The 27260-nt window shown below is 52.4% G+C and overlaps 2 protein-coding genes across 4 annotated transcripts in view; one reads left to right on the forward strand and one right to left on the reverse strand.

Annotated features, from left to right (window-relative positions):
• TTLL12 (tubulin tyrosine ligase like 12) overlaps window positions 1–15093 on the forward strand; it is a 38389-nt gene extending 23296 nt beyond the window's left edge. The window contains exons 7-14 of the mRNA XM_027854287.1: window positions 4899–5015; window positions 5624–5818; window positions 8574–8685; window positions 9720–9871; window positions 9959–10040; window positions 10954–11022; window positions 11665–11806; window positions 13711–15093. Coding sequence (XP_027710088.1) covers window positions 4899–5015; window positions 5624–5818; window positions 8574–8685; window positions 9720–9871; window positions 9959–10040; window positions 10954–11022; window positions 11665–11806; window positions 13711–13862 — 1021 coding nt within the window. The 3' untranslated portion in view covers window positions 13863–15093. The remainder of the gene's footprint in view (window positions 1–4898; window positions 5016–5623; window positions 5819–8573; window positions 8686–9719; window positions 9872–9958; window positions 10041–10953; window positions 11023–11664; window positions 11807–13710) is intronic.
• A 3238-nt stretch (window positions 15094–18331) lies between these two features.
• The window catches only part of TSPO (translocator protein), a 13806-nt gene continuing 4877 nt past the window's right edge, over window positions 18332–27260 (reverse strand). For all 3 annotated transcript variants that reach the window (XM_027854353.1, XM_027854352.1, XM_027854351.1), the window contains exons 2-4: window positions 24649–24844; window positions 19760–19898; window positions 18332–18874 (exon numbers count right to left, since the gene is read on the reverse strand). In XM_027854353.1, coding sequence (XP_027710154.1) covers window positions 18689–18874; window positions 19760–19898; window positions 24649–24830 — 507 coding nt within the window. In that variant the 5' untranslated portion in view covers window positions 24831–24844 and the 3' untranslated portion in view covers window positions 18332–18688. The remainder of the gene's footprint in view (window positions 18875–19759; window positions 19899–24648; window positions 24845–27260) is intronic.

Genomic DNA, 27260 nt, shown 5'->3' on the forward strand with positions numbered 1-27260 from the left:
CAGCTCCTCCAGCCCCCCTCAGCCAGACCCACAGAAGCACCACCGCCGCGTTCATGAGCTCTGAAGTACCCTCATCTGGTCTCGATCTACTGTCGCTCCTCCTCTCCCTCTGCCTTTTAACCCTAAGCCCTGTTCTCTCCCAGGCCATCACCCCTCTGCCAGCTCTTCTCTCCTTCCTTGCCCATCCTAACCCCTTGGTGACTAGCTCACCTCCATTCTGTCCTCTTTATCCCCTTGCTCCCTTTAACATAGCAGTGATGTGGCCCTACCAGGCCTCAGCCTCAATGACTCTCACCACCCACTGCCTTCACTGCTGTGCATGTTCTGCTGAATAGAGCTGGAGGAAAATCACGAGTCCAGCAAAGATGTATGTCACCTAGCCTCAGGTGGGCCCTTGCTGCTGCACGGCCGTCCTGCTCCACCACCCTCATCTAGTCCCTGTCTCACTGCCCGCAGAGGCTCCTCCAGCCTTCCGTGCCGCTCTCCTCCCCCAGCAAACTCTCTCCCTTGTCTCCAGTGAAACGAGTGGGGAGAAAGTAGAATGCCTTCCCACCATTCCCCCAGCTACAGTGGGCCAGTCCTGAGGGCACTTGTTGGGGCTGGGGCTGCCCTTGCAGCCAGCTGGCTGGTGTTTGTCTGACAGCCAGGCCAGCACGTACTGCTTGCATACTTAGTGGACAAGAGTCGTGGCACCGTGGATGACAACGGGCCTGGTCTTGTTTTGGCTTTGTTCACTGACATTCACCTGGCAGTGTGGTTGTGACTGGTCTGAAGGACTCAGCTGTTGTGTCAGGCAAGAAAGCAACATGTTCACACCGTTTTCATTCGACTCCACTGGTCTTCTGTGCTTCTGTCTCGCTGTGACATCTCAGCGAGACCTCATGGTTTCTCGAAACTGTTCGTAAAGTCCCAGCCCTGACAGGTCCTAACAAGGTGGAAAAGCTTGGAGTTGTGGCCCTGCTGCCATGACCGGGTATGCTGTGTGCTGACGTGCACTGCCCCAGCTAGCTTCGTTTGGAGAAGCTGCATCTGGGAGCTCAGCCGCCGGGTCTCTCCCGAATGGGAAGATCCCTACAGCCGAGATGGTGTATCACGGGAGAGTGGTCCTGCAGACTTTCTTGAAGCATTGAAGAGAGTAAAAGAGGGGAGCCAGCCTGACGGAGAGACCCGGCATCAAGTCTACACTAAGATCAGTTACAAGAAGTGGGGAAGAGAAGATTTGGAAAGACACGATTTTCCTCTTCAACTACCAGAGGGGTTGATGTATGAAAAAAGGGGTAGACTTGGTCAGAACGGGGTTTGGGTCAGGGAAGTTAGAGGGAGGCCAACCCAGGAAGCTTCCCGTCACTGGAGATACACGAGTTGAGGCAGAAGCCACCTTTTGGGGACGTCAGAGGATAGCAGTGAATTAGGCCTCAGGTTGGAGTAGATGACCTTGACTGCCCCTTTGACGTCATGGTCACCTGGGCCCTGGATGAGTCACTTCCAGGCCTCTTCATGGCACTGTCCTTCACTTCAGAAGTTAAGCAGCCAGTTAATTGCAATTAACTAACATTCAAATCCACATCGGAATGTTGGTTTCTGGACTCCCGGTCCATTGTTTCTTCTATGTTAGCCCCGACTCCATTTGTCAAAGACAGAACCCAGAGTCACGGGACCTTTTTTGAAAGGAAAACCCAAGCACCGTGCCAGGCCCCTTGAGGGGAATTCAAAGAAACCCAAGACCCTCCCTGCCCACAAGCTGCCTCTAGTACCATGGAGAGTGAGCTCTAGAGGCGTGACTGGCTGGAGAACAACAGAGACCTGCAGCCTGGGACCCCAGCAAAGGCAGCATCCTGTGCAAAAAACCTCGGACCTGGAACTGGGGGCCTTGGGGTGTGCTGCTCCATGACTGTGGGGCCAGAGGTCTCAGGCTTCGCCCTTCTAAGCCTCCCCTGGCTCATGCGGAAAAGAGAGATAGTGACACTTGCGTGACGCACATCTCAGAGTCCCTGTGAGCAGACGTAGCTCTGTACAAACCTGAAAGCCCTCTAGACACACATGCTCGTTCTCGGGGGAAGCTCACGCAGGCCAGAGGCAGGCCAGGACTCAGAACTGCCAGACCCTTAGAGTCACCACTGGCCAGGGCCTGGGCAGAAACTCGGTCCGGCAGCGAGAAAGCCTTCCTGCTGAGGAAGATTGGTACACCAGAAAGATGACCACTGCACTTGAGGCCTCGTTCCCCTGCCGTATGCAGTGTTGGGCACGCCTGCTGTTTTCTGTGAGCTTCACAGAGAATGAGGCGTTGGATTAGTAATTTCTGGGGTCTCTTCTAGCTCGAAGTCCTGTGTTCGGATCTAAAATTAAGCAGACTCACAAAACCAAAAATGCATTTATTAAAATAAGATGATTATAATTTATTAAAATACTGAGTTCCCAATTCTCCTCACTCCTTGAGAAAGCACGCAATTTGATAGATTATACACGTGCACAAAATACTTCCACGTTAGTTGTGTTGCAAAAGAAAACGCAGACCAAAAAACCAAGAATAATAAAGACTGGGGGCAGAGCGCTAAATCAGAAGACCATGACAGTGACACCAGCAAGGTGATGAGAGCTCGGCCTAGGGTGGAGTACAGAGAAGGAACACCCAGAACGTGTTATGCAAGGAGAAGCCACAAGCCGTGGCGGTGTGCCAAGGGAGTTAACATGCAGAAAGATGGTGGTGCCCTCGACAAAAACAAGACTAGGATGGAGGTGACACGATGTGAAGAGGTCTTCAGTGCAAACTGGTGCCGCCGCCTCCTGTCCTACTCCAGCAGAGAGGAGAGGCGGGGCTCTCACTGGGCACTGCCCCTCCCCCAGGGGTGCGTGAGGCAGCGGCTCAGTGATTGGGGGGCAGAATTTCAGCTGCTGCTGTGGCTGTCCTGCGAGTGATGAGGTTACAGCTGCCCCAGGCTGTGGTGAGGTGACCCCTGGAGTCATGCCATAGTCCTCACTTGGAGGCCATTGACACATGACCCTTGATAGTTCACTAACCACTGTACGCATATTATCTCATTTACGTTCACAGCGTCCTTGTGGAAGCCTGGGCTTGGGCGCCCTAGTTAACAGATGAGAAGACAGGCGTGATAACGCGCCCGCGGCAGTGGTGGAGTCAGTTCTTACCAGCGGTGCCGTCGTCGCCCCCCTTGCTGTTCTGTGAAAGAATACATCTTTTTAGTGACAGGAAAGCCGGGTCTTCCAGAGACAGTGTCTCTTCTTTGGATGGAGAAACTACTTCTCTTCTCTGACTCTGTTCCTGGGCTTCCTTCAGCTGTTGTTACAGTAGACTTCCTGTGCGTTTCAACAGACTTTTCCTCTGGGTGTTAGAATTTCTCAGGTTGCAGAGCGGTTTCTGTTGGTCAGGTCCCATTTTAGAGAGGCTGCTCTCCTCCCTCCTCCGGTGATGCTGCTGACTCAACCCTAGACGGGCCCTCTGCAGAGCACCTGGGGCAGCTTACTTAGGAAGGCTTTCCTGTAGTAGCCTCTACCTCAGCCTCATCACAGGGGAAGGCCCCCTTCTGGCCTTGTCCAGATGTGTCGATGGCATCGGCGCCTTCACGCAGACCTCTTCCCCCAAGTCTGCTTCTCACAAGCAAGGCTCAGCTCGAGCGTCTCCGCCCCTGGAGCCTGCCATGATTTCAGACCCCTCCAAGCCACCTGGGAGAGCTCTGTGTCTTCAGAGCAGCTGCTCTTCTCTCAGGGCAGGGACTGATGCGTTTTTGTCTTTGGGCCCCTAGCACAATGCCCCGCTTCATGAGTATTTGTGGGATTTAATTAAGGAGTTGCTGTTGTTGTCAGCAAAGCATTTGACCAAGCTTTTCCCACCATTCTTGTGTGTGAGAAAGCGACAGTTGACTGAGTTAGTGAGTGGTTGGATGACCAGACACCGGGAGTCGTCCTCCGCAGGAGGAGGTCGCCTGGAGGTCAGGGTTGGGCCTGGGCTGTTGAACGTTTTTCTCCGTTTGTTAGGTTTTGTTTTTTATCACTGATTTGGTTAAGGCATAAACAGCACGTTCAGCCAGTTCGCAAACAGCACGAGGCTTTGAGGGATGGCTGAGACCGGCAGGATCCCAAAAGAAGTGACCGGTCCATGGTCAGTGTTGGACCATGCCTAAAAATAGGCAGTGGAATAGAGATAAGTGTGAAGTCTTATGCTTGGGTGCAAAGAAATGAACTTTACCAGTACAGGATAGGTGGGGCTGGAGGAAGGAGGTCAGGTGTGGACAGATGGACAGAAGGACGTTCGCTGAATACATGTGAGTGTAGGCAGGCAGACGTTGTTAGGCGCTTACTGTAAACGGGACAGATTTTCTGCTAAGCACTGGGGATACAAAGACAAAGCCAAAACAGCCCCTGCCTTCAGGAAGCTTACGTTCTCAGAGAGTCACCTCATGCATAAATAAGTACCTACAGGATACATCAGAACCGAGAGAAGGGAGGGAGCCTTGGTCACGGAGCAACGTACATAGTTTAGGACCACGGAGGACACGAGTCCTGCTGTCTTCTGCCCTGGTCAGGCCCCACCTGGAGCCTCGTGTTCAGTGTGGGTACCCCATTCCAGGAAGAAATGGGGATCTGGTCAGCTGGAGAGCACAGTCATGGTGGGAACGGGCCTATAGACCATGGAGCCAGGCCTCAGAAACGGTTGAGTCTAAGCCCCTTGTTAATTTACAGAGGTTAGTGACTTGCCCAGGGTCACACTGCTGATGAGGATCCAAGGCTGTATTTAACCCAGGTCTCTGCCTCTGGTCCAGCTCTGAGCCTAGAGAAGAAGACGCCTGGGGCCAGGGCGTGACGGCCCTCGACGTCCCACTGCTGCATTCCAGCAGCAGGTGGGGGAGGGCTCATGTGCTCGGCCTTTTGTTCCCTTCTAGGGTTTACACGGATCTCCAGCAGGTGCTCAACAACCTCAACCATCCCCGGTTTCAGTTCACCACCACGGAGGCCGAGGCAGACATCTTGTACAACTTCTCACATTTCAAAGACTACAGGTACGAGCCCCCCACGTCTCCCTCCCGCAGCCTTCAGTGATGCTTTTTATTCTTTGTACCAGTGATTTTCCCCTTCTGTCCCGCCACCCCGGGTAACCCTCCCGATTGAGACCCAGTGACAGTCTGTGGTCAGCCGCACTGCACTCCTCTGGTCCCCCGGCTCTTTTCTAGAAGCCGTCTCTTCTCTGGAGCCAGGGCTCGGGCCTGGGCGGGTTGGGCTTGCTCAAGTGTCATCTCCGTTCGTATTACCGCAGTTGAGTAGAGTTTCTGCGGCTCCGCTGACTTCATTCTGCATCTGTCCGCAGAAATCTTCGTGTTTCTCCGAATCCCTCCCGTTTGTCTTGTCTCACGGCACAGCACGTTAGTCTCGGTCTTGTCTGGGGCTTCTGTCTTTCTTCGGTACTTGAGCTTATTGCAGACGGCATGAAGCTGGTTGTCACAAGACCCGGCCTCAGGTCCCCGCCCTTTGACTTCACGAAGCTCTTCCCCGGTCTGAGCCCCAGTGTCCTCCTGCAGGATTTTGAGTTGGAAGAGATGTTGTGAAATCCAAACGACAGGGAAGGTGCAAAGGTAATTTGTGTAAATGTGAGTTTTTACTGTAATTGTAGGAAATTCAGTGAGGAAAGGCCTCACGTGATGCTCAATCAGTTCCCTTGTGAGAACCTCCTGACGGTGAAGGACTGCCTTGCCTCCATCTCCAGGCGAGCCGGGGGGCCTGAAGGGCCTCAGTGGCTGCCCAGGACCTTCAACCTCCGGACGGAACTGCCGCAGTTCATCAGCTACTTCCAGCAGCGAGAAAGGAGGTAACTCATTAGTGACACGCCTGAGGGCTTCCTGCCCCTAAGCGGGCCCTGCTCCCTGCACCGTCCAGGCCCTCACGTCCTGCCGGGAGCAGCGGGCTGGACACCCCTGGCCTCCAAGTCAGAAGGCCTGGCGGCAAACCCAGGCTCCACTCCTTAGAAACCTTGTGACTCTGGGCAAGTGACATTTATCTCCCTGACCCTCCGTTTCCTCATCTGTAAAGTGAGGAGACTCCTGCCCGCCAACAGCACATAGGAAGCTTTCTCCGGGTGTTTCGGTTGCCAGGTGACTGCCCGAATCACTGGGCTGTGAGGGGAAGGCCCTTTAGAAAGGCGAGGGGTTGATGGCCTCCTTCCTTTGCGTCCCTTCTTCCTCCCTGTCCTTGGCGCTCTGCTCGGAGCTCGCCAGGAGTCTGTATCGAGGAAGAAGCTGAGCCCCAGAGGGTTGTGGGAGGACTCCCAGCCAGCCTGGGGACAGCGCAAGCTCTTAGCAGAGGCTTCTTCCATTCCCCAGAACATGGAGGTTTATGAAGCACTTTTTCTCACAGCGTCAGTGTGGGATGAGCCTGTTACCCTCATTCTACAGGTGAGGAAGGTGAGGCTGAGAAAAGCTCAAAAAGCTAGTAGGCAGCAGGTCTAGAACTCTGTCCCCTCTACCACATTGCTTTTTATCCGTGACACCAGGTGGCACAGTGGATAGAGCGCTGGGCCTGGAGGCAGGAAGTCCTGAGTTCAGATGTAGCCTTAGGTGCTTACCAGCTGTGTGACCCTGGGCAAGCCACTTCACCTCTGTCCACCTCAGTTTCCTCAACTGTAAAATGGGGATCATGACGGCACCTCCCTCCTGGGTTGTTGTGAGGACTAAGTTGTTATTCATAAAACCCTCAGCACAGTGCCAGCAGAGGAGGTGCCCGGTAGAGGCTTGTTCCCTTCTCCCCGCTTTAAAAAGACCCCAAGACCTCTTTGTCTGAGTGGTGGTGTGTGTGTAACAGAAAGGAAACCTATAAAACCAAGGCAGCTGGATGGGATTAGTCAGGCAAGATGAACTCCTGCGAAAGGCGTTTCCGAGACAGAAAACTTCCAAGTGCGGATCCCTCTGGGAGTGGTCATGCATCCAGCTGCCCTGCTCACCGGGAATGTCCCTCGACTGGTCCTCGGTCTGCCCTTTGCGGCCGTGCAGAACGTGTGGCTCATCTTTCGGGGGGAGGGGGTGCTTAAGTGTCATGTGAAGAGAGCCTGGCAGTGGTGGAGAACTGCAGACTTGGGACACAGCAGCCTAAAAAATGAGTTTGGACAGCCTGAGATTGGCTGGATGTAGCCATCTGGAAAAGGGGCTGTCCTGATCAGCCGTGGTGAGTGCGTCCAGAGGAGGGCCGCACCAGGGTGGGGAAGAGCTGGACGAGGATCCCATGCGGCAGCTAGGGATGCTTCAACCTAGACAAGACTGGGGGGCCTACGATAGCTGCCTGCACGTGCTGGAAAGGCTATTTATTGTTTCCTAACTGGTCCTGCTTAGCCCAGAGGGCTTAACATCAAACCCAGGGTAGGCATTTCAGAAAGGTCTTCCTGACAGTGGGAGCTGTCCAGAAGAGGAAAGGGCTGCTTTGGGAAGAACTGAGGTACTCTGCAGTGGAGGTCTTTCCCCTCGCTGGGAAAGCTGTGTAGCACTGCTTTCCCAGGGTGTGCACGTGCCTTTAGGCCAGTGCTCAGAGCCAGCGAGGGAAGCGTCTGGTTTGTGCATCTGAAGCCTGTCTGGCTGTGGTCAGGGAGCCCTGGGCCAGGCCCACAGCAGGGTTGTGAGACAGCACATTGTGGGTGTCCAGGAGATGAGGAGACTGCCTAGCTGGCCGCCTCAGGAGCCTTGTACCAGAGGGCCGTGTCGCGGGATAACGTTTGAGGGAACCAAGAGTGTTCGGCTGTGGGGAGGACACGCTAGCTGTCTACACAGGTCTCTTGAGCCCTGGGTGGAAGATGGCTTGGACAGTGGAGGCCACAGGGCATCAGATTTGACTGAATGTCATGAAGAGCTTTCTAGGGCAAAATAACAGAAAACCAGCGTGGTGTGGTGCAGAGGAAAGGAAATGTAAAGTGGGCCGGCCCAGGTCTGACTCTCACTCTGCTGCTCAGGCCTTCGATCCCCTGGGCTCCACCTGTCCTACACATCGAGGAGAGGGCTGGCCTTGGTGGGCCTTCAGGGCTTCTTCAGTTCTGAAGTTCAGGGTTCTAAAGTGGAGCTGGCCACTGCACCAGAAGGTGAGCTGCCCATCACTGGAACGGAGGCTGGAGGACCACTCGTCACAAATGTCCAAAGAGATTTCTGCTTGAGATCAGGGTCGGACTAAGAATCCCCCTTCTGAAATTCTGCGGTTCTTTTCCTGTGCTCCCAGGATGGACCAGTGAGCAGAGGGCAGGTGCCAGCCCCCTCCTGTCTAGAACGGTTAGGCTCCTAGGAAGCTTCTAGGAGGGAATAACGTTCAGCCCAGCGCACACAGATGCAAAGTGAATGTGTCCCTCATCCCTTCCAAAGAGTCAGGCCAGACCAGGCTAGATGCCGGTCATTCTGAAGACTCTTGGGAATTTTCACCTACCACATTTGAGCCCATCAAGAGGTTGTCAAAGTCCCCATTCATCAAGGACCATCTGGGAATCCCTGGCTCTTCCCATAATTCCGGCTGCATTCAAATGAAACCTGGGGTCATGTTGGGGGTCGTTTGGGGAGGATGCTGAGCCTTGTAACCAAGATTGCTTTTTGTCACAGGGGAGAAGACAATCATTGGATATGCAAACCATGGAACTTAGCTCGAAGCCTGGACACTCACGTCACTAACAGCCTCCGAAATATCATCCGCCTCCGAGAGAGCGCCCCGAAGGTGAGTCAGAGCAAGGGCCGGCCCGCCACAGCTGAACGTACAGAAAACTGTGATTACCTGCATTCTTTACATATCTCAGAACATCAAGGTGGCCCTTTGAGTCACCGCACACCTGCCCATCACCTCCAGCCTCCCCGGCCTTGCTCAGTGTGGGTTTGGAGGCACTTTTCCAACTCACTGATACACACACGCGAGGCAGGGGACGTGTCACGTCAACTCTGCGTTACCCAAAAATCCTGTACACGGCACCAGCCCTTCATGGGCCGGCCCTGCTCGGCCACTTAGAAGGTGGGTGACCTGGGAAGTCACCTAGTCCCCTGGGCCTTTGTTGTGTGGCCTGTCCAATGAAGACAGCCCCGTGTCCCTGCCGACCTCGCTGGGTGGTCAGGTCCTGATTAGACCAGCTAACGTGTACGTACATCATGAGTGCAAAGAATAGTTTCAGAATTACAGTGCTTCTTTAAGCCGAGGTGGTTGTAGTGACCGTAGTGAGGCCGGTCGTGCAGTTACAAAGCTCCTGGTGAGTCATAGCTCCCATTTTTGTGCACCAAAGTGTGGTCTGCCTCGCGATTCTCCCTTAGGCAGGTGGCCTAACTTCTGTGGTCTCAGTTTCCTTATCTGTAAAATGGGAGGTTGGACCAGATGTCTCGCTCTAAATCCGTGAAGCTCGTGAGGCAAGCCGTGCTGGCAGGATCATCTCCTTTTAACAGCTGGTGAAGCCAAGGCTCCCGAGGGGAACATGAGCTGACCATGGTCACACAGTTAGTATCGGAGCCATCTCCTTGCTGTAAATAAGCCCAGTGCTCTTGCTACTGTACTGTGTAGGAGAGCACTTTTTTCTTTCTTGAGTGATTTTTTTTAAACAGTTTTTTCCTAATGATATATGGGGGGGAGTGCCCACGTGCGTGTGCCAAAGCTTGCTTTTGAGCCAAACAAGTAATGCTGAGGAATCACAGCCAGCCCTCGGAAGTCTGGGGCCTGCATGGTCGGGAGCGTCCGTTGTCCATTCCCGTTTCGTCCGTCATCTCCCCCAGGTGGTCTCCAAGTACATAGAGAGCCCCGTCTTATTCCACCGAGAAGATGTGGGGATGGTCAAGTTTGACATCCGCTACGTCGTGCTGCTGCGCTCCGTCAGGCCCCTGAGACTCTATGCCTACGACGTGTTCTGGCTTCGATTCTCCAATCGGTAATCACGGGGAGCTGGGGGAGGGGCAGGGGAGCCAGGGCTCAGCTTTTACTCGTCCCTTCTTCCTTCTCCCTGTGTCCGTCCCAGGGCTTTTGCACTCAATGATTTGGATGACTATGAGAAGCACTTTACTGTGATGAACTATGACCCAGACGTGCCACTGAAGCAGGTGAGTAGAAGGGTCCGCCGGGCACGGGGTGGGAACTGGGCTTCAAATTCATCTGAGGATAGCTGGGAAGAGCTGCAGGTAGGCGCATCCCAGAAACAGCAGGCTGAGGGCCTAGAGGAGACTGGCTGGCGAAGCACGCAGGTCACCAAACTGTCACCAGCATCAGTGTCCAGACTGGTGCTGAAACAGAGTCAAAGATGATGGACATGTGAGCCTGGGGGAGGTGAGCGGTTGCTGGGGTGGAAGGTGAAGGAGGCTTTGTCCAGAGGGGCTTGGAGGAGGGCTGGCAGGCGTGTGCCAGTCAGGGCACAGCCCGGACACATGCGGGTGGGAGCTAGCGAGGAGGCCCGTTTGACAGGACAGTCTGGCACCAGATCATGGGGAGCCTGGAAGTGCAGGCCGAGGATTTAGACTTGACTTGGTGGGTCGTAGACAGCAGCTGCAGGGCTTGGGGAGGTCTCGCGTCCGAGGAAGGTGTGTGCCTCTGCCAGGGATGAGTGGGGACAGATGGGAGTGGAGGCAGGAAGCCGTGTTAGTGGCTGTTGCTAAAGCTTCGAGGCTCCGACTGGGTTTGGGTGAGAGACACTGCGGGGCTTGCGAACTAACTGATCAGCCGCGAAAAGGGCGGGAAACGCTGGATTTCAGAGTCCGGCAGATCCAGCGCATGAGATTATATACTGCCCATGCCAAAGAGTAATAGACCCTCCCCGGAGCACCCGGCCTAGAATCATACGATCTGAGAGGTTGCAGGGGCTTCCTCCCCAGCCTGTCCCCAGAACCCCTGAGATGTGACCCCCTCTTTGGAGGAGGGTGCAGAGAAGACCGCGTCCGGGGAGGCTGGGTGTGCACGCTGCCCCCACGGGGCCCGGGAGCGGTCGGAGAGGGGCAGGTTCATGGGCTTGCTCTGTTTCAGGTTCACTACGATGAATTCATTCCCCTGTTTGAGAAGCAGTACCCAGAATACCCGTGGCAGAGTGTGCAGGTAGGTGCGCCTGTGGGGGGTGAGAAGCATCGCACAAGAGGCCAGCTGCTAAGGGCCTTCCCTCCCCACCCCCGTGGGCATGGGGCTTAAGGCCCTGCTGGGGGAGGCAGGGCAGGGCATGGGAGAAGGCTGCTAGTTACTGTGCCCCTTGACCCAAGGAGTGCAAGGATCATTGTCTCCATTGTGCTGATGAGGAAACTGAGGCTCAGCGAGATGAAGGGACTTGTCTCTGGGGTTAGCTCTGCCCTCAGCCTCCCCTCACTGTCTTGTGCTGGCCTCTCACGGATGTCCACTCGTGATGGCAGGGGCCTCGAGCACCTACTTCCCCAGTCCAGTACTTGGCACAGGGCTTTGCGTGCTCGCATAGATGACCCTTTTCTGGGTCCTGAGGAAACAGCCCCTTGTTGGGTTCCAGGCCACGTCCTACTGTAGGACCTCTCCCAGACAGCCTGGCCTTTGGACCTCCCAGGAGCCCTACTGGATGAGTGGAGCGGGGAGGGCAGGCTTAGGAGAAGCGTCCTTGACCCCTAGCGATGCCCCTAGACAGGCAGCTCGGGCGCCTGAGCCAGAGTCCCACACTGACCACGTGGGTGCAGGGGTGGAAGGCCTCGACCCCCCTCGTCCTCATCCTTCCCTCCTCAGGCCGACATCTTCAAGGCCTTCACCGAGCTGTTCCAGGCCGCGACTGCCAAGCCCGCGCCTCTGGGGGTCTGTGACTACCCTTCGTCTAGAGCCGTGTATGCCATCGACCTCATGCTGAAGTGGGACCACGCTCCTCCTGACGGTGAGAGAGCCCCGCACCTTTCTCCTTTCTCCCCCTCCTTCCCCAGGGGCTCACCATGATCTGGTGCCAGACTGTCCTGTCAAACGGGTCTCCTCGCTAGCTCCCACCCGCATGTGTCCGTCTTGACCCGTGGCTCGTCCTTTGGACCTCACGTAGCCCCGGGTTTTCAAAAGCCCCTCAAGGACTTCCGTGGAATGATTTGCATTGTGGTCTCTTGTGTTAGCATCAGGGTGCCTCCAGACTTGGCGCCACACTCTCCTCACGGTAGGAAGCTGTGGAGCTGGACCTCCTGTCCTGGACCTGGAGAAGGCGGTCCAGCTGGAGCACCCCCATTGCAGTCTCCCCCAGGTCCAGCCGTGTGCCTGCGCGGCCCTCGCTGTGACCCTCCTCCCACCCGGGCTCTGGCCTCGGGACCGCAAGAGCTCTTGAGGATGGGGGTTTGTTAGGCTGGAGGGGAAGGGCAAGAGGGTCCTTGTTTTCTTAAAGGAAAGTGTGCTTCGGGGCAGCTAGGTGGCGCAGTGGATAGAGCACCGGCCCTGGAGGCAGGAGGACCTGAGTTCAAATGTGACCTCAGACCAAACACTTGACCCTTACTAGTTGTGTGACCCTGGGCAAGTCATTTAACCCCAATTGCCTCACTAAAAAAAAAGGAAAATGTGTTTAAGAGGCTTGTAAGGTCCTCAGTCGTGGGAGGTGGAAGGGCCGCTTATTGAGGCCGGCCCCTGAGGGAGCAGAGGCCCAGAGATAGAGGACTTCCCTGGGCTGAAACAGCCAAGAACTGCCAGAGTCGGGCTTCGTGCCTAAGGCTCCTGCTGGTGCGTCTAGCTCTTTCTCCTGTGCCCTCCTGCTGCCATTCCCAGAGGCACCTGAACCCAGAAAACGTTTCCTGCGTGGGCACCCCCCTGACGTCCCCCATTGGTTCTCTGAAAACACTGCACAAGACCCGGTGGTGGCCAGGCCTCCAGGAGGCTTTGTGCTGGGGTTGTCTCTGACATGCTGTTGACGTCGGCTGCGCTGTGTTGTACGGGATATAACTGAATGGTTCTTTGTACATTTCTCGAATGTTTGTCAAAAGAGGAATTACAAAGAGGGCTAGTCTGTGCTTTGCCGTAAAGTGGGCCCCTCAGGTGGGGCTCGTGTGGTCCAGAGCAGCCTGGCGTCCTCCGGAGCCCAGTGGACATTGTTTAGGACACATTCAGTCCTGTTCCGGGCCCAGGACTCGGGTGACTCAGTCCATCAACAGACAGTTGATTATGTGGAGCTGAGAAGGGAGGGCGTGCCGGGCCCAGGGTCTGGCCAGTGAGAGACATGGCAAAGGTGGACGGAGGGAAGGCTGGTCGGGCTGGGTCAGTGTCCAGGGAGCCTGGGAGACTGGGCAGGAAGCAAAGCGCTTCCCAAACTTACACGGGAATTTGTGCTGTTCCTAGAGGCAGTAGGAGTCGCTGGAGCTTGGGGAGGGGAGCTGACACGGTCAGGGCACTTTGGTAGCTGTATGGAGAGCGGCTTAGAGGGGAGAGAATGAGGTGTAGGGGGTGGCCTCCGTGTGGGGAAGGGAGATGGCGTCAAGGGCTGGTGGGATGCAGAGGGGGCAGGCAGGACGAGGGCCCCTGGTCCCTGGAGCCTCTGCTCTGTGACTCTGGGGGGTTCCTGAGCTGAGAAGGAGGCAGACTGCTTTGAGGCCTCAGGGAGGGAGGGGTGACGTCCCCCAGACTTGGCAGTTTGGCTATTTCCTCCAGCTCTGGGCGGCAGCCCCGGAGGCAGTGGGCCGTGTGTGTGTCTGTGTAGAGGAGACGAGGGCAAAGGGCTCTAGAGTAAGGGGTGGTGGGGAACCGGCAGGGGGAGAGCCCAGGGCGGTGGGTGGGCACCGGATACCCCCAGTGTGACCCGCTTGTGTTTGACCCCAGGCAAGAAAGTCATGCAGCCCCAGATCCTCGAGGTGAACTTCAACCCTGATTGTGAGCGGGCCTGCAGGTACCACCCCGACTTCTTCAACGATGTCTTCAGCGCTTTGTTCCTGGATGAGACCAAGAACAGTCACGTGACCTGCATCATCTAGGCCCGGCGTATTCCCTCCCCTCCCCTGTGCTTTCTCCCTCATGTGCTTCAGGGCCCAGAGACAGAGCGACCTTCCGGGGGCTTTGGGGACTCAGAAGCTGGATGCCGATGGGGCGTGTCTGCTAGTGACCGGGGCACGCGGCTGCAGCCCAGGCAGACCCGGACGTGTGCGTTCACGGGTTCCCTCACTGCCGGCCAACATCGGCGGGTGCTTCGTTCTGTGATTTCCCCCTTCCCGAGTGTAAAGTCTTCTGGAATTGGGGTATCCCCACACTTAGCAAGAAAAGGAGAGCTTCACCAGCAGCCTCAGCACCATGGTCAGAATCCTCCGGGGAAGAGGGTGAACATTTGCCAAAGAACCTTTTTGGTCTGTGTGTAATTAGAGCTCGTCTCGTGCGCGGTGGTTTACGGCCGCAAGTATCTGAAATTGTTGGCAGGACGTGTGTTCCCATTTTGCGGGTGAGGAAACTGATTTACAGGAGTGGAGGTGGGTCATCGCGGGTGCCAGAGGGGCTCGGACCTCGGCTCAGGCGCTTTATCACCATTTCAGGATTACACGTGCGCACGCGCGTCTCACTGCCTTCACTCTCTGTTGTGCACAGTTGTCTAGATTTCAAGACCCAATAGCCCTGAAGCTGCTTGGTGCCCATTGGTTTTCTCTGAGCCCTGAACATCTGAGTCTGTTTTTTAAAAAGCTTAAAGACTCTTTTTGAGGTGAGCCTGAAGAAGTCGTGTTTTGTTTTTCGTCTGAGAAATTGAAATATGTGCTGTGTCGTGAGTCACAGAAACGAGGCCGTCCTGTTTTCCTGTTCGGTCTGTAGTAGAAGTTAGTCGAGGGCCTGAGCCTGTGCCTGGAGCAGATCACTTGGGCTTCCTCAGTTTGCTCATCCACAAAATGGGGCAGTCATCCTCGCCCTGGCTACCTTTCGCAGTAGTGGTGACGACACGTCAGATAACTATGAAGGCTTTGTCGCTGTAAGTCACCGCACAGGCGGGAATGAGTATTCTTATCTCTGCGCGTTACCAGCCCGTGCCCACAGGCCGCTGTCGCTGACCTTTGGCTGCAGGACAGCTGTGCTTCCCTTCCCCCTGCTGGGGTTTTCTGGGAGAACAAGGATCTTGAATGTATTGGGCTCCTCCCCACTTTGGTTTCCTCTCCCGGAGCAGGGCTGTTCTTGGCCCCATTCCTCCTTTGAAGATTTGTAATCACAATAAAGTCCTCCTTCTATTTATCCTGTCCTTGTTGTTCATCTCCGAGGTAGTCACTGGTGCTGGCTCACTCACGAGGGCCCTTTGGCAAATGAAAATCTCGGCATTTGTAAGGTTCTAGAATCCCAGAAGGTCAGCGGCAGTCAGACGTCACTCCAAAGTGTTCCACCCCAATGTCGTGGGTCCCCCTGCATTCCCATGGTGCAGATCGAAGCCCGTCTGCACCACCATCCTCAGGGGTGCTCGTCCAGTGCCTCTTGTGCTCTGGTCACCTCCTGGGCCAGGGCAACGGGCCGGGCGGCCCGTGGCTCCCCCTCCCCCCGCCACATCCAGCAGTCGCTCAATGCCTGCTGTGCCCAGGGTAAGGGTGAAGGGCTTCTGCCCACAAAGCTCAGTAGTGTAACGCACTGGCCGTCAGTAGGGGAGGAGAGCAGCAAAGGCTCCACGCAGGAGGGAGGGGGTGGCGTTGAGATGCTGTGGGTAGGGAATGTGTTCCCAGCATGGAGAGATAGCCAGTGTCAAGGCACCCAGGCAGTAGCTGGGAGGTCGTGTGTGCGGAGCAGAGGGTGAGGGGTGGACAGTGAGGCCTCACAACAAGAGGGGTCCGGGTTGTGAAGAGTTTCAGGAGCTAAACAGTGTTCTATTGGATCTTTGGGGCGATTGGGAGCCGCTGAAGTTTGTGGAGCAGGGGAGTGACAGGGTTGGAGCTATACTTGAACAAAATCACTTTCACAGCCCTGTGGGGGGGGGGGGTGGCCTTGAGTGGGCGGAGCCTGGCACTTGTAGATGGGGCCATGAGGTCCAGGTTAGGCAAGGATCGGAGGGCTACGCAGGCCCTGTTGGTAGAGCTGCTGGACCAGCATTTATTAAGCACCTACTTGAATAGAGGCAGGCAGGAAGGGGTTGGCCCGGAGGACAGGAAGGGAGCCAGATGGGTGCCGTCTCTCTCCAGCCTTGATAGAATGGGGACACGTGGAAACTGTGGAGCAAGGGTGGGGCGGCAATGATCTCCCCTGTACCAGAAGCCTGAGCTTGGCAATGGGCTTTAGATAAATGGAGTGCTGGGGGAAATGTTAGTCATTTAGGAAAACTTCTGTTTCATTGGAAACAAATGCACGCTAACTAGTTTTCTGGACTTTATTTATTAGCCTTTCTTTGGTTCTGGCCCAAGGTGGGGTGGCTGTCTGTCTGAAAGGTTCCTGGAGTTGGGAGTCTTCCCGTTTAGGGAAAGTGAGTCCGGGGTCTGGGCTCCCATCTCCATTCCTCCCAGTTTTTACGCCTTGACACCCCTCCCCACCACCCAGCAGGTCCTTCTCCTTCCTCCTCTCCATCACGGACATCTCATTGTTCAGGCACCCTGCCCAGACTTCCCCTTATCTGAACCTCAGATATCATTTGTCTCTTCTCACGATAACCTTCCCTGCTGTAATTCTGGCATAGCCGAACGTAAGCTCCTTTAGGTTAGGGACTCAAGAGCACAGAAGGTGCGTTACCATCTGCTCTGCCACTGCACCCTAAGGACCATGGGCCGTTCCACCCCCGACTGAAATGAGACTGGCTCGATTTTCTATTTCTGTCTCCAGCACGGTGCGTGGCACTCCGTAAGTTCTTAATAAATGCTTGTTCGTCCACTCATCTACAGCGGCTTACTTCTCCGCATCATCTTGGGTGAGGTGATCTCCTCTCTGGACCACAGTCCCCTGTGGTCCAGACACCATGCCTTGCCTTGCCACCCTCGAGTGACCTGCAGGGACTGTTGCAGGAGGATCGAGGGAGGGGATATTAAAAGGGCTGGGCCAACAGAAGCATTGACCCTGTCAGAGCCTACAGAGGAGGAAATGGAGACCCAGAGAGGTCACTGTCAGGAGAGGCAGCACAGTCTCGCAAAACCTGGGCCAGAAATTATAACCACTAACTAATGGGTCCTTGACCAGATGGACAATTTAGAAGTAGAATTTGGACAAAAGTCCCATTTTAGCGACTGGTTCAATGTCAGGCTGGCATTGCAGCACCCCGGCGACCTGCGCTTGGCCCTGGATTGTTCAATGTCACCTCCTGTGACGCGGTGAAAGTTTAAACGTCACGATTAACACTAAGCTGAGAGGTCTCGCTAACATTCTGGATGATGGAGTCAGGACCCAAAGAGGCATTGACTGGCCGAAGCATTAAGCTGACGGTAATAAGGATGACAGTAGGATTAAATGTAAAGTCTTACACTTGGATCCCCCAAAAATCAATGTCACCAGTCCAAGATAGAGGAGACGATTACACAAAAAACTGGGAGGTTCTAGTGGACACAAGCTCAATGAGTCATGCTTTTAAAAAATTTCTTTTAAACCAGCTAAAAAAAGCTAATGAAATCCTAAGCCGTGTGAAAAGAGAGAGTCCTAATTTCCAGTAATAAGAAAGTGACAATCCCTTTGTACTCTGCCCCTGTTGGATTGTGTTCGTTCTGGGCACCACCAATATCTTTTTAGAAAGGTATTGATAAGGGCAGCTAGGTGGCGCAGTGAGTAGAGCACCAGCCCTGAAGTCAGGAGGACCTGAGTTCAAATCCAGCCTCAGACACGATATTCACTAGCTGTGTGATCCAACTGTCTTGCCAAAAAAAGGGGTATTGATAACCTGGGAGTGTCCAGAGGAGAGTAGCCTTGAGTTAGGACAAAGGAAGATGGATTGGTTGAAGAAATGTGGAGAGGCAGGCGTGTTAGCGGTATCAGAAGGACTGTGATGGGAAATGGGAGGGAATTTAGAACTCAACTTTTTTTTTTTTAATTTTAAAAATAAATAATAAAACTTAGGTCTAAGAACTGAAGCATACAAGGAAGATCATTAATGGGTAAGTTGTCAAACAGTTTTCAAAATAAAAACAAGACTGATGTGAAAGTAGCAGCCAGATTAGCTTGGCTCTGTTTGCAGAACCAGGGGCAATGGGTAGAAGCAGAGGAGAGGTAGACTGAGGTTGGATGGCAGGAAATCATTCCCAGCAATTAGGGGTGCTCTAAAGTGGGGAGAGTGGGGGAGTGGACTCCTCCTCGGAGATCTGCCAGCAAAGGCTGAACCACGAGTTGTGGGGTATGTCTCAGTGGGGATTTCTTTGAGGTGTGGCTTGGACCGTCCCACCCTCCAGATTCTGTGATTCTAGGAGTCCTGGGCCGGCGTTCTGTACGCACACCTGCCCACCCCTTGGAAGACTCTACATACTTAAGTGAGTTTCTGAAAGGCCCCGGGATCTTCTCCACATCAACGTCTGCATCAAAGTATAGTTGTTGAGAACTTTATTTGCATAGAAAAGTTGGGGCCATGAGCCACTCCAGTATTACCAAATGGTGAGACCAAGCTTGGCTTGGCTCTGTTGCTGGTTTATGGTGGAGGTGAGGGTCATTTAAGAAGCTGGAGCTAGTCACAACCCATTTTATATCTTGAGACATCAGTAGGGAATTTTAAAACAAGATGCCACCTTTGGGGTGGCCCCACCCACAGAGGGAACGTGTTTGGTTTCCTTGCCAAGCTGACCCCCTGAAGGAGAAGGCTTCCGGTTGAGAGCCTCAGGTTGGCTTTAGCAAGACCCTTTTCTCGGTCCTGAGACCCGTCTGAAACGGGAACCCCAGAACTCCTTTATTCAGCATCGGAGCGCCGCTTTTTGTCTTTGTTATCCCGCCAGACGCAGTAATTCAGGGTTGTGGCCATCGCCATCCAGGCCAGGTAAGGGTACATGAGGCAGGCGGCTGTCGGGCTCACTGGGTACCAGGCCACGGTGGTGGCCACCGCAGCGCCACTGGTCAGGATGATCTCCACCAGGCCCTGTGGAGGGAGAAGAGGGAGGGAGGGAGTCACTGTCAAGTGAAATGGCAGCCCAGAAACTTCTCAGTATGGAACAATGTCTAGGCGGAAGCTGCTGGTCCCCTTAGCTCAGAGAGGCGGCAGGCCAGGGCGGCGAAGCTTTGGACCCAAATCGGGTGACCCTGACCAAGTCACCTCTCTCGGCCTCTACTTTCTTAGCTGTCAAATGGAGATAACGGAATGTGTACTTAGTACTTCACAACATGCTTGATTGTTAAAAACAAAACAAAACAAAACACTTTTCTAAACCTAAATAAAGCCATGGTGGAGATAAGGAGGAGGGAAATGCCCTTCAAAACACAGCTCAGATCCCAAGTGCTGCACCTGACTGCAGCTCCTAGCAGGTGGTCCTAGTGAATTCCTGTGGCCAAAAAGCTCCTTCCCCTCCACTCTCAGCTAGGCTGATCCCCAGATGAGAGCCACCCAGGCTGGCAGCAGACGGGCCAAAAGCCTTTCCAGCTCCCAGTCTTTTTTTTTTTTGGTGAGACAATTGGGGTTAAGTGACTTGCCCAGGGTCACACGGCTAGTGAGTGTTACGTGTCTGAGGTGACATTTGAACTCGGGCCCTCCTGACTCCAGGGCCAGTGCTCTATCCACTGCGCCACCCAGCTGCCCCTTAGCTCCCAGCCTTCAGGAGCCATGAGGATGCATCAGGAAAGGGGAGAGCAGAGGATCAATTCTGTCATCCTTCCCACCATTATTATTCATCATCGTCATCACCACCGCTTTCTCCCTTGGCTCTCACCAAAGAAACACTTAATGCAACCAAAGGGAGGTCACAGCTGCTTTGCCCACTCTCTGAGGCAGGGATACAAAAGGTAGTGAGAGCCCAGAATCCAAACTTACCCAGCCCATCTGGTGAGCGCCGAAGAATAAGGGTGGCCAGGCCCAGTTGAGAGCCAGCTGCCCTGCATAAAGTCCCAGGGGCACTACGGCCTTCTCCGTGAAGCCCCCCAGCTCCTTCCAAACCAGGTAGGATCCATACCTGAAACAGAAAGGTTTCCTTTTCTGAAACAGATCAGAAAGGAGGTGAGCTCCACGTGGAAGGCAAGGTAGAAAACCAATCTCAGAATCTCCAGCGTGAAAGCCAAATCCGATCCGACCCCAAGCAGACATCCCCTTCGTGGCATTCGTGTCAAGTGGTTCTCCCTCCACCCTCTGCTTGATGGCGAGGAACCCCCCTCCAAGGCAACTCATCCCGCTTTGGACGGCTCTCATTGTTGGGAGGTTTGTCCTGACACCCCACCTAAATCTGTCTCCCTGTAACTTCCCCATCCTGATCCTGGTTCTCCCCTCGGGGGCCAAGCAGATCCAGGGCTGTGCCCTCCCCCAAAGGACAGCCCTTCAAAGACCTGGAGGTAGCTCAGTTTTCCCTTCTCCAGATTAAACATCCCCAGATCCTTCAATAAATTCTTGTCTGATGTACGAAAATATTCATAGCAGCCCTTTTTGTGGTGGCAAAGAATTGGAAATTGAGGGGATGCCCATCAATTGGGGAATGGCTGAGCAAGCTGTGGTCTATGAATGTAATGGAATACTATTGTGCTATGAGAAATGAAGAGCAGGCAGACTTCAGAAAAACCTGGAATGACTTGTATGGACTGATGCCGAGTGAAGACAGCAGAACCAGGAGAACGTTGTACACAATAACAGCCACGTTGTGTGATGACTAATATTGATAAACTTAACCCTTCCCAGCAATACAAGGATCTAAGACATCTCCAGAGACCTTGTGATGGAAAATGCCATCCACATCCAGAGAAAGAACTATGGAAGCCAAACTGCTAATTTTTTTCTCTTCTGTTGAGTTTTGTTTTCTCTTTCTGATGGTTTCTCCTTTTGGTTTTAATTTCTACTTACAACATCACTAATGTGAAAATATGTTTAATATGAATGTAAATGTATAGCCTATATCAGATTATGCGCCATCTTGGGGAGGGTGGTGGGGAGGAAGGGGGAGAAAAATTTTAAACTCAAAAGCTTATGGAAGTGATTGTTGATAAATCAAAATAAATTAATAAAAAAGTAAAAAAAAACAAAAAAAAATTCTTGTATGAAGTGACTTTGAAGCCCTTTGTGGTCCTGGCTAGGCACTCCAAACTGACATCATCAGAACTGAGCACACTTCAGATGTGGACCAACTTGGAAGAGGCCAGTATGGACCTTTTGAGTTTTCAAAGTATTTATGTCATTGGATTGGGAAGAAGGAATTTTCTGGGAGGCCTCTGGACCTTTAATTTAACCTATGTGAAAGAACTCCTACTATGGACATTCCCTCCACTGGTGCAGATGGCGACTTATTGGTAAGTTACAGTCTTAGAGAGTGGACTGGCTCACCGAGAGGCTAGGTAATGGGCCTTCAGTCACACATAGCTAGTAAATGCCTGAGGTGGGACTTTCACTCAGGGGTCTATCCTTTCTAAGCCTCTTTTCCTCCAGCCTGAGGTTAAATTCATTTTTTTGACTGCCCCATCAAGCTGTTTTCTTATACTGAGCTTGGAGGCCACTGAGGCCTCCAAATTTTTTCACATGAGCTGTTGTCTAGCCCCTTTCTATCGTGTACTTGTACAGTGGTTTTGATTGCATTTCTTTTTGAAGTTTTATTGCCATGGTTTGTTTTTATATTAATAATTGCATTATCAGAGCATGCAAAGTTTACAAGAGCCCAGAGAGACAGGCAGTGCCAGTATTATTATTATTATTTTTTATTTTGGAGGCAATCAGGGTTAAGTGACCTGCCCAGGGTCACACAGTTCCTAAGTATCAAGTGTCTGAGGCTGGATTTGAACTCAGGTCCTCCTGACTCCTGGGCCGGTGCTCTATCCACTGCGCTCCCTCGCTGCCCCAGTGCCAGTTTACCATGGACAAGGAAGCTGAGGCCCTACAGTTGAAAGGTCACATGGCTGGTAAGGACTGAAGCCTAAACTAGAACCCAGCTCTCCTGGCTCCAAGCTCAGCGGTCTTTCTGCTACAAAACCTCATCCGTCCTTTTGCCGCCTTGATTAAATGTCACTGTCAGCCATTCTGGACGTGATCACAGGACCCTGGAGTCCTAGGCTGGAAGCCAGGAGAGACCCCAGAGACCACCGAGTGCAGGGGTTCTAGACTTTCTGGGTGTCCTGGACCTGGACCCCTCAACAGGCAGTCTGTGAAGCTTACAATCAGGTTTTTAAATGATTGAAGGAAATACTAAATATCAACAAGAGGGGAGTGGAAATGAACAGCTGTATTTTTTGCCCACCCAAGTTCACAGACTTCCTGAAATTGTCCGTGGACCCCAGATTGTGGACCCCTGATCTAGTCCGGCTCCGTCATTTTACAGATAAGGAGGGCTCAGCCCAGAGAAATTAAGTGACTTGTCCAGGTTATGTAGGTAGTCAGGATCAGAAGTGGGACTGGACCCAGGTCCGTCCATGGATGGAGTGGTCCTTCTTAGCCCACCCACTCGCATCCTTCCTGGCTCCCTTGTCAGTCACATCTGTCCTCCTCTGCAATCAGGGCTGCTGGGTCACAGAGGAAAGATTACTGGAATCGAATCCAGGCCCACGGCCCACTGTACCAACACCCCCAGACCTCCAACGACTGCCATGCCCGTGCAAATATTGCCCTTCCTATGGGAATTTGTTTCTCCTGTGGGCACCGGAGGGCGCTCAAGCCACGCGACAAAGCAACTTCCCATGAAACCCAGTTTCAGCCTCCAGGGAGTTCACCTGTTCCCCGATTAGAAATTTAGAGTCACAGAGACCACTGAAGGGAAGGGTCTTTCCGGGGGACACACAGGCAGCTGGGTGGTCCAGTGGATAGAGCACCGCACCAGCAGTCAAAAAAACCTTAGTTCAAATCCCACTTTAGACACTCACTAGCTACGTGACCCTTGGCAAGTCACTTAACCCCAATTGCCTCACCAAAAATGAACAAAAAAAAAATGGCATTTTATTTTTTATTTTCTTTTTTAATTCTTTGTTCTCGGGGATGGCTCTCTGGAAAGGAGAAAAGGGGAGGGAGAGGTGAGGGGAAGTCTAGGCAATGTTAAAACAAAAGATGTCAGTAAAAATTTGTTTTTGACAGAAGAAATGAAGCACTGGCATCATGGCATTACTAGCTGTGTGACCAGCAGTTAGTAGTCACTGACTCTGCCTCCGTTTCCTCATTTGTAAGCTAGAAATGATGCCAACTTCACAGAGTTGTGCACTGCTAATGAGATCATGGGTGTAAAGGTCCTCAATATGCCACAGAAATGTCAGCTCTGATTATGATTAAAAAGAAGCCATGGATGAGGCGTCAGGAGACCTTGACCCCAATTCTGGCCAATCCTTACTACCTGAATGACCTTGGGCAAGTCACGTAACCTCAGTGTCCTCAACTGTAAAATGGAAATAATAATAGCACCTTCTTCACAAATGAGGGGAAAAAAATAATATTTGTAGAGCACTTAGCAGAGTGCGTGGCACATAGTAGGTGCTATAGAAGTGCTAGTGATGATGACGATGACAAGGTCTTTTCAGCTGTCAGCCTCAGTTTCCTCCGCTGTAAAACAGAACTCTAGACCTTCATACCATGTCTCTCAGGGTTGTGTCAAAGGAAGAGTAAAAATCGCTGAATCCCAAAGGAAACAAATTATGTCAAATTACAGTTATCAAAATACTTTTTTAAAGCAAGGCCACAGACCCCGGCTTACAAACTTTGGTTTGAGTAGAGCAGAAGCTCCTTGAGGGCAGAACTTTTATCTTTGTATTACCAACTGTACCTAGCTCAGTGCCTGGTACACTGAGCTCTTCAGTTGTTTCAGTCGTGTCTGACCCAGTTTGGGTTTTCTCGGCAGAGAAAAACAGGAATCTCCCCTACAAATCCCTAGCAAAATGACACGCAGCCTCCACCTGAGGGCAGACAGTGACGGGGAACTCACTGCTCCTGATGCCCCATTCCACTTTGGGATCGATTTATGGGATGAGGTGACAGATGCCTTCAAACCGTCCCCGAAGGGCCGTCCCCAGGAAGAGGGACCCCGCTCGTCCTGGCTGGCCTCCGAGGGTCAAGAGCAAAGGTGACAACTTGCACCAGAGGATGGCCTTAGGGATGGACGGGTGCTTGGAGGGCCCCAGTCCAACTCCCTTGTTTTACAGCCGAGGAAACTGAGGTCCCAAGAGGTGACGTGTCCGAGATCACAGGCTAAATAATGGAGCTGTGAGCTGGACCCAGCTCTCTAGACTCCAGAGCCAATGTTTTTGTTTCTCCTGTCACTGATTCATGTTTATCAATGCCTCTTTCTACATCACTGTCCCATTGACATCAATTTCTCCCCCTACCACCACCAAAGAGAACCCTCTCTGGTCAATAAGAAGCACAGCCACGTAAAGCAAACAATGTGTGCCTCGTTCCACACCTGGAGTCCACCGCTTCTTTGCTGAGAGCCGGGACGTAGGCTTCATCAGCAAGGCTTCTGAAGGTCCAAATGACAACTGTATCCATGTTCTTACCATCCTACCATGCTGCTGTGACTCAATATACAAAAGACTTCATGAAAATCAGAGCAGTCCAATAATTGAACAGATTGCTTTGTGAAGTACTGAGATCCCCATCACCAGAAGTATGCACGCAAAGGTTGAATGACCACCTGTCAGGGACACCCTAGAGAAGATTACTGTGCCAAGTGGGAAGTGATTCCCTTCTAATTCAGAATCTGTGGTTCTAATTCTACTTTGTATGTTTGGTATTTAAATCTATGATGGACCTACCCCATAGCCGTGTACAATGTGCCCCAGATGGGACCCAGCATCCAGTAGGGTGGATGCCATGAAGGCTTCTTCAGAGTTGCATACCACGTTGGAACCTCCTGGCTTGTGACCCGGGATGCCAGGATCCCACCAATGTTCGGGAACAGCGTGAAACCGACTGCAGGGACCCATGGAGGCGCCATGTCTAGTGTGCTCTCTGAAAGATAAAGGACACAGGTGTTCTGTTAGGGTTGGGAGGCTGGAGCTTTGAGGAGTATGGGCCAGGCTGGGCTGGGCCGGGCCAGGCCAGGAGGCAGAAGGTCTGGTTCTCATTCTGACTCTGCCACTATTGTTATCATCTCATTCTCATTATTATTATCAACACCTTTCATCTTTTTGGATGGTGATAGCCCTGGGACAAATTGCCATTCTGCCACTATTCTTTTATATCTAGTGTCCCAAGAGCTGCTGCACAGGCAGATAAAAGAACTACTTTTTATCATTGAATAAAGGTATTGGGATCTGAGCACATCTGTGGGCTGACTGCAAGGAACTCTGGGGCCCCCCAGCAGCCGGCGGGCTGACAGGGATGGTAGGAAAGTGCCTCATCTGTTCTTTAACAATTCTCATCTTTGTTAGGTCTTTGTGTTTTGAGAGGTTTTTGTTCATTATAACTTAAAGATTATGAGTATTTGGTTAAGATAACTGAGGTACCACCTCACACCTATCAGATTGGATAATACGACAAAAAGGAAAATGATAAATGTTGGAGGGGATGTGGGAAAATTGGGACACCAATGCATTGTTGGCAGAGTTGTGAGCTGATCCAGCCGTTCTGGAGAGCCCAAAGGGCTATCAAACTGTGCATACCTTTTGACCCCGCAATACTAGGTCTGTATCCCAAAGAGATCAAAGAAAAAGGAAAAGGACCTATTTGTGCAAAAATATTTATAGCAGCTCTTTTTGCAGTGGCTAAGAATTGGAAATTGAGGGGATACTCATCCGTCAGGGAATGGCTGAACAAGCTGTGGTACCTGATTGTGACAGAATACCACTGTGCTATAAGAAATGCCAAACAAGATGATTTCAGGAAGACTTACGTGAACTGATGCTGAGTGAAGTGAGCAGGACCAGGAGAACATTGTACACAGTAATAGCAACATTGTACAATACAGAACTACGAATGACTTAGCTCTTCTCAGCACTCCAATGATCCAAGACAATCTCAAAGGACTCATGATGAAGCTTACATACTATCCGTCTCCAGAGAAAGAACTGATATTGTCTGAATACAGACTGAAGCAGGCTATTTTTCACTTTCATCCTTGTACAAAATGACTAAGATGGAAATGTTTTACCTGACTGCCTGATTGCTTTCCATATCAGGGAAGAGGAAGGGGGATGGAGGAAAAGAGGGATAGAATTTAGAAGTCAAAACTTTTTAAAAATGTTTTCAAAATTAGTTTTTAATATGTAATTAGGGAAAAGAAAATATTATCTTAAAAAAAGATTATGAGTATTTGGGACGACCAAACCCAATCTTTTAAACCTTATTATGTTGAGAGAATCGGGGGCAGGGACAACAGTGGGCTCTGTGGTAATGGCCTAGTTCCAGCATAGTTGGTTGGTTGAGTTCTCTGGGATTTTTTGAAATCTGCATTTGTAGTCTGGGAATTTGTCACCTGTCAGGGTTCTGATGGATGGCATAAGTCTGGCTGCCACATTATGTCTTGGGCATTCTGTTGGTGCTAAACTCTTACAGCCGGCAGCCATGTGTTATACACTCTCCACCATTTTCCTGTATCACCCACATTGATCACCAAGTTGGGGATCCCTAAGGAACCCTCGTTCAGTTTCTGGTGGCAATAACCTCATCCTGAATTGGCCCCCATAAACCCCTCGGTTTCCGAAGACAAATCTGCAGGACTTTGCCACCTTTTCTTGTCGACGCAGCATTGCCAGGTTCCTGTGGATGTCACCCCTAGAGGGCGTTTCTAATCTGCTCTTAAACGGGTGTAGTTTCATCAGTCAGCTCCATCAGAGTTGAGGAGCGGGCGTCGGGCACATTCAACACCCCAATGGCACGCGCCGGCTGGCAGTCTCCACTGTTCATCAGTGAAGGAGCCACTATCTTATTCACAAAATGCTTCTGGAGGGTTGTTTCTTTTAACCTGCACATCACATGCTCAGTCCTGATGCGTGTCTTTTTTCTCCTTGTCTGCATGGAAGTGGAAATCTTTCTCCAGATGCCTTAGGGGGATGGGCCCGATATTTTGTTCTTGTCGTTTGGGGTTTTGTTAGGATGCTGGCCCAACCTGCTGTGGACCGTTTTTGCAATTTCAAAAGCATACGTTAATACCACTATTACCTATTACCATGCTTTAAACATGAACCGCTCTTATCGTGGCTGCTGGAAAGCCCGTGACCCTGAGGTCCTGACCCTCCTTCTAGGTCCCTGGGAGGCAGGAAGATGTTGACACGCCCTCACTTGTTCCTGTTGGCCTGAGGCTCCCGTGGGGTGTGGAGTACACAGGTCCCACCTTAGCTCTCTCTGCTCAGAGCCAAATTCAAATCAACAGGGGATGAGAAGCACGAAGGGAGCAGCAAGGAAGTAAACAGAGGCAGGTCCTACT

This window comes from Vombatus ursinus, unplaced genomic scaffold, assembly GCF_900497805.2.
Source record: "Vombatus ursinus unplaced genomic scaffold, bare-nosed wombat genome assembly UNPS02010394.1, whole genome shotgun sequence".
NCBI classification, from domain to species: domain Eukaryota; kingdom Metazoa; phylum Chordata; class Mammalia; order Diprotodontia; family Vombatidae; genus Vombatus; species Vombatus ursinus.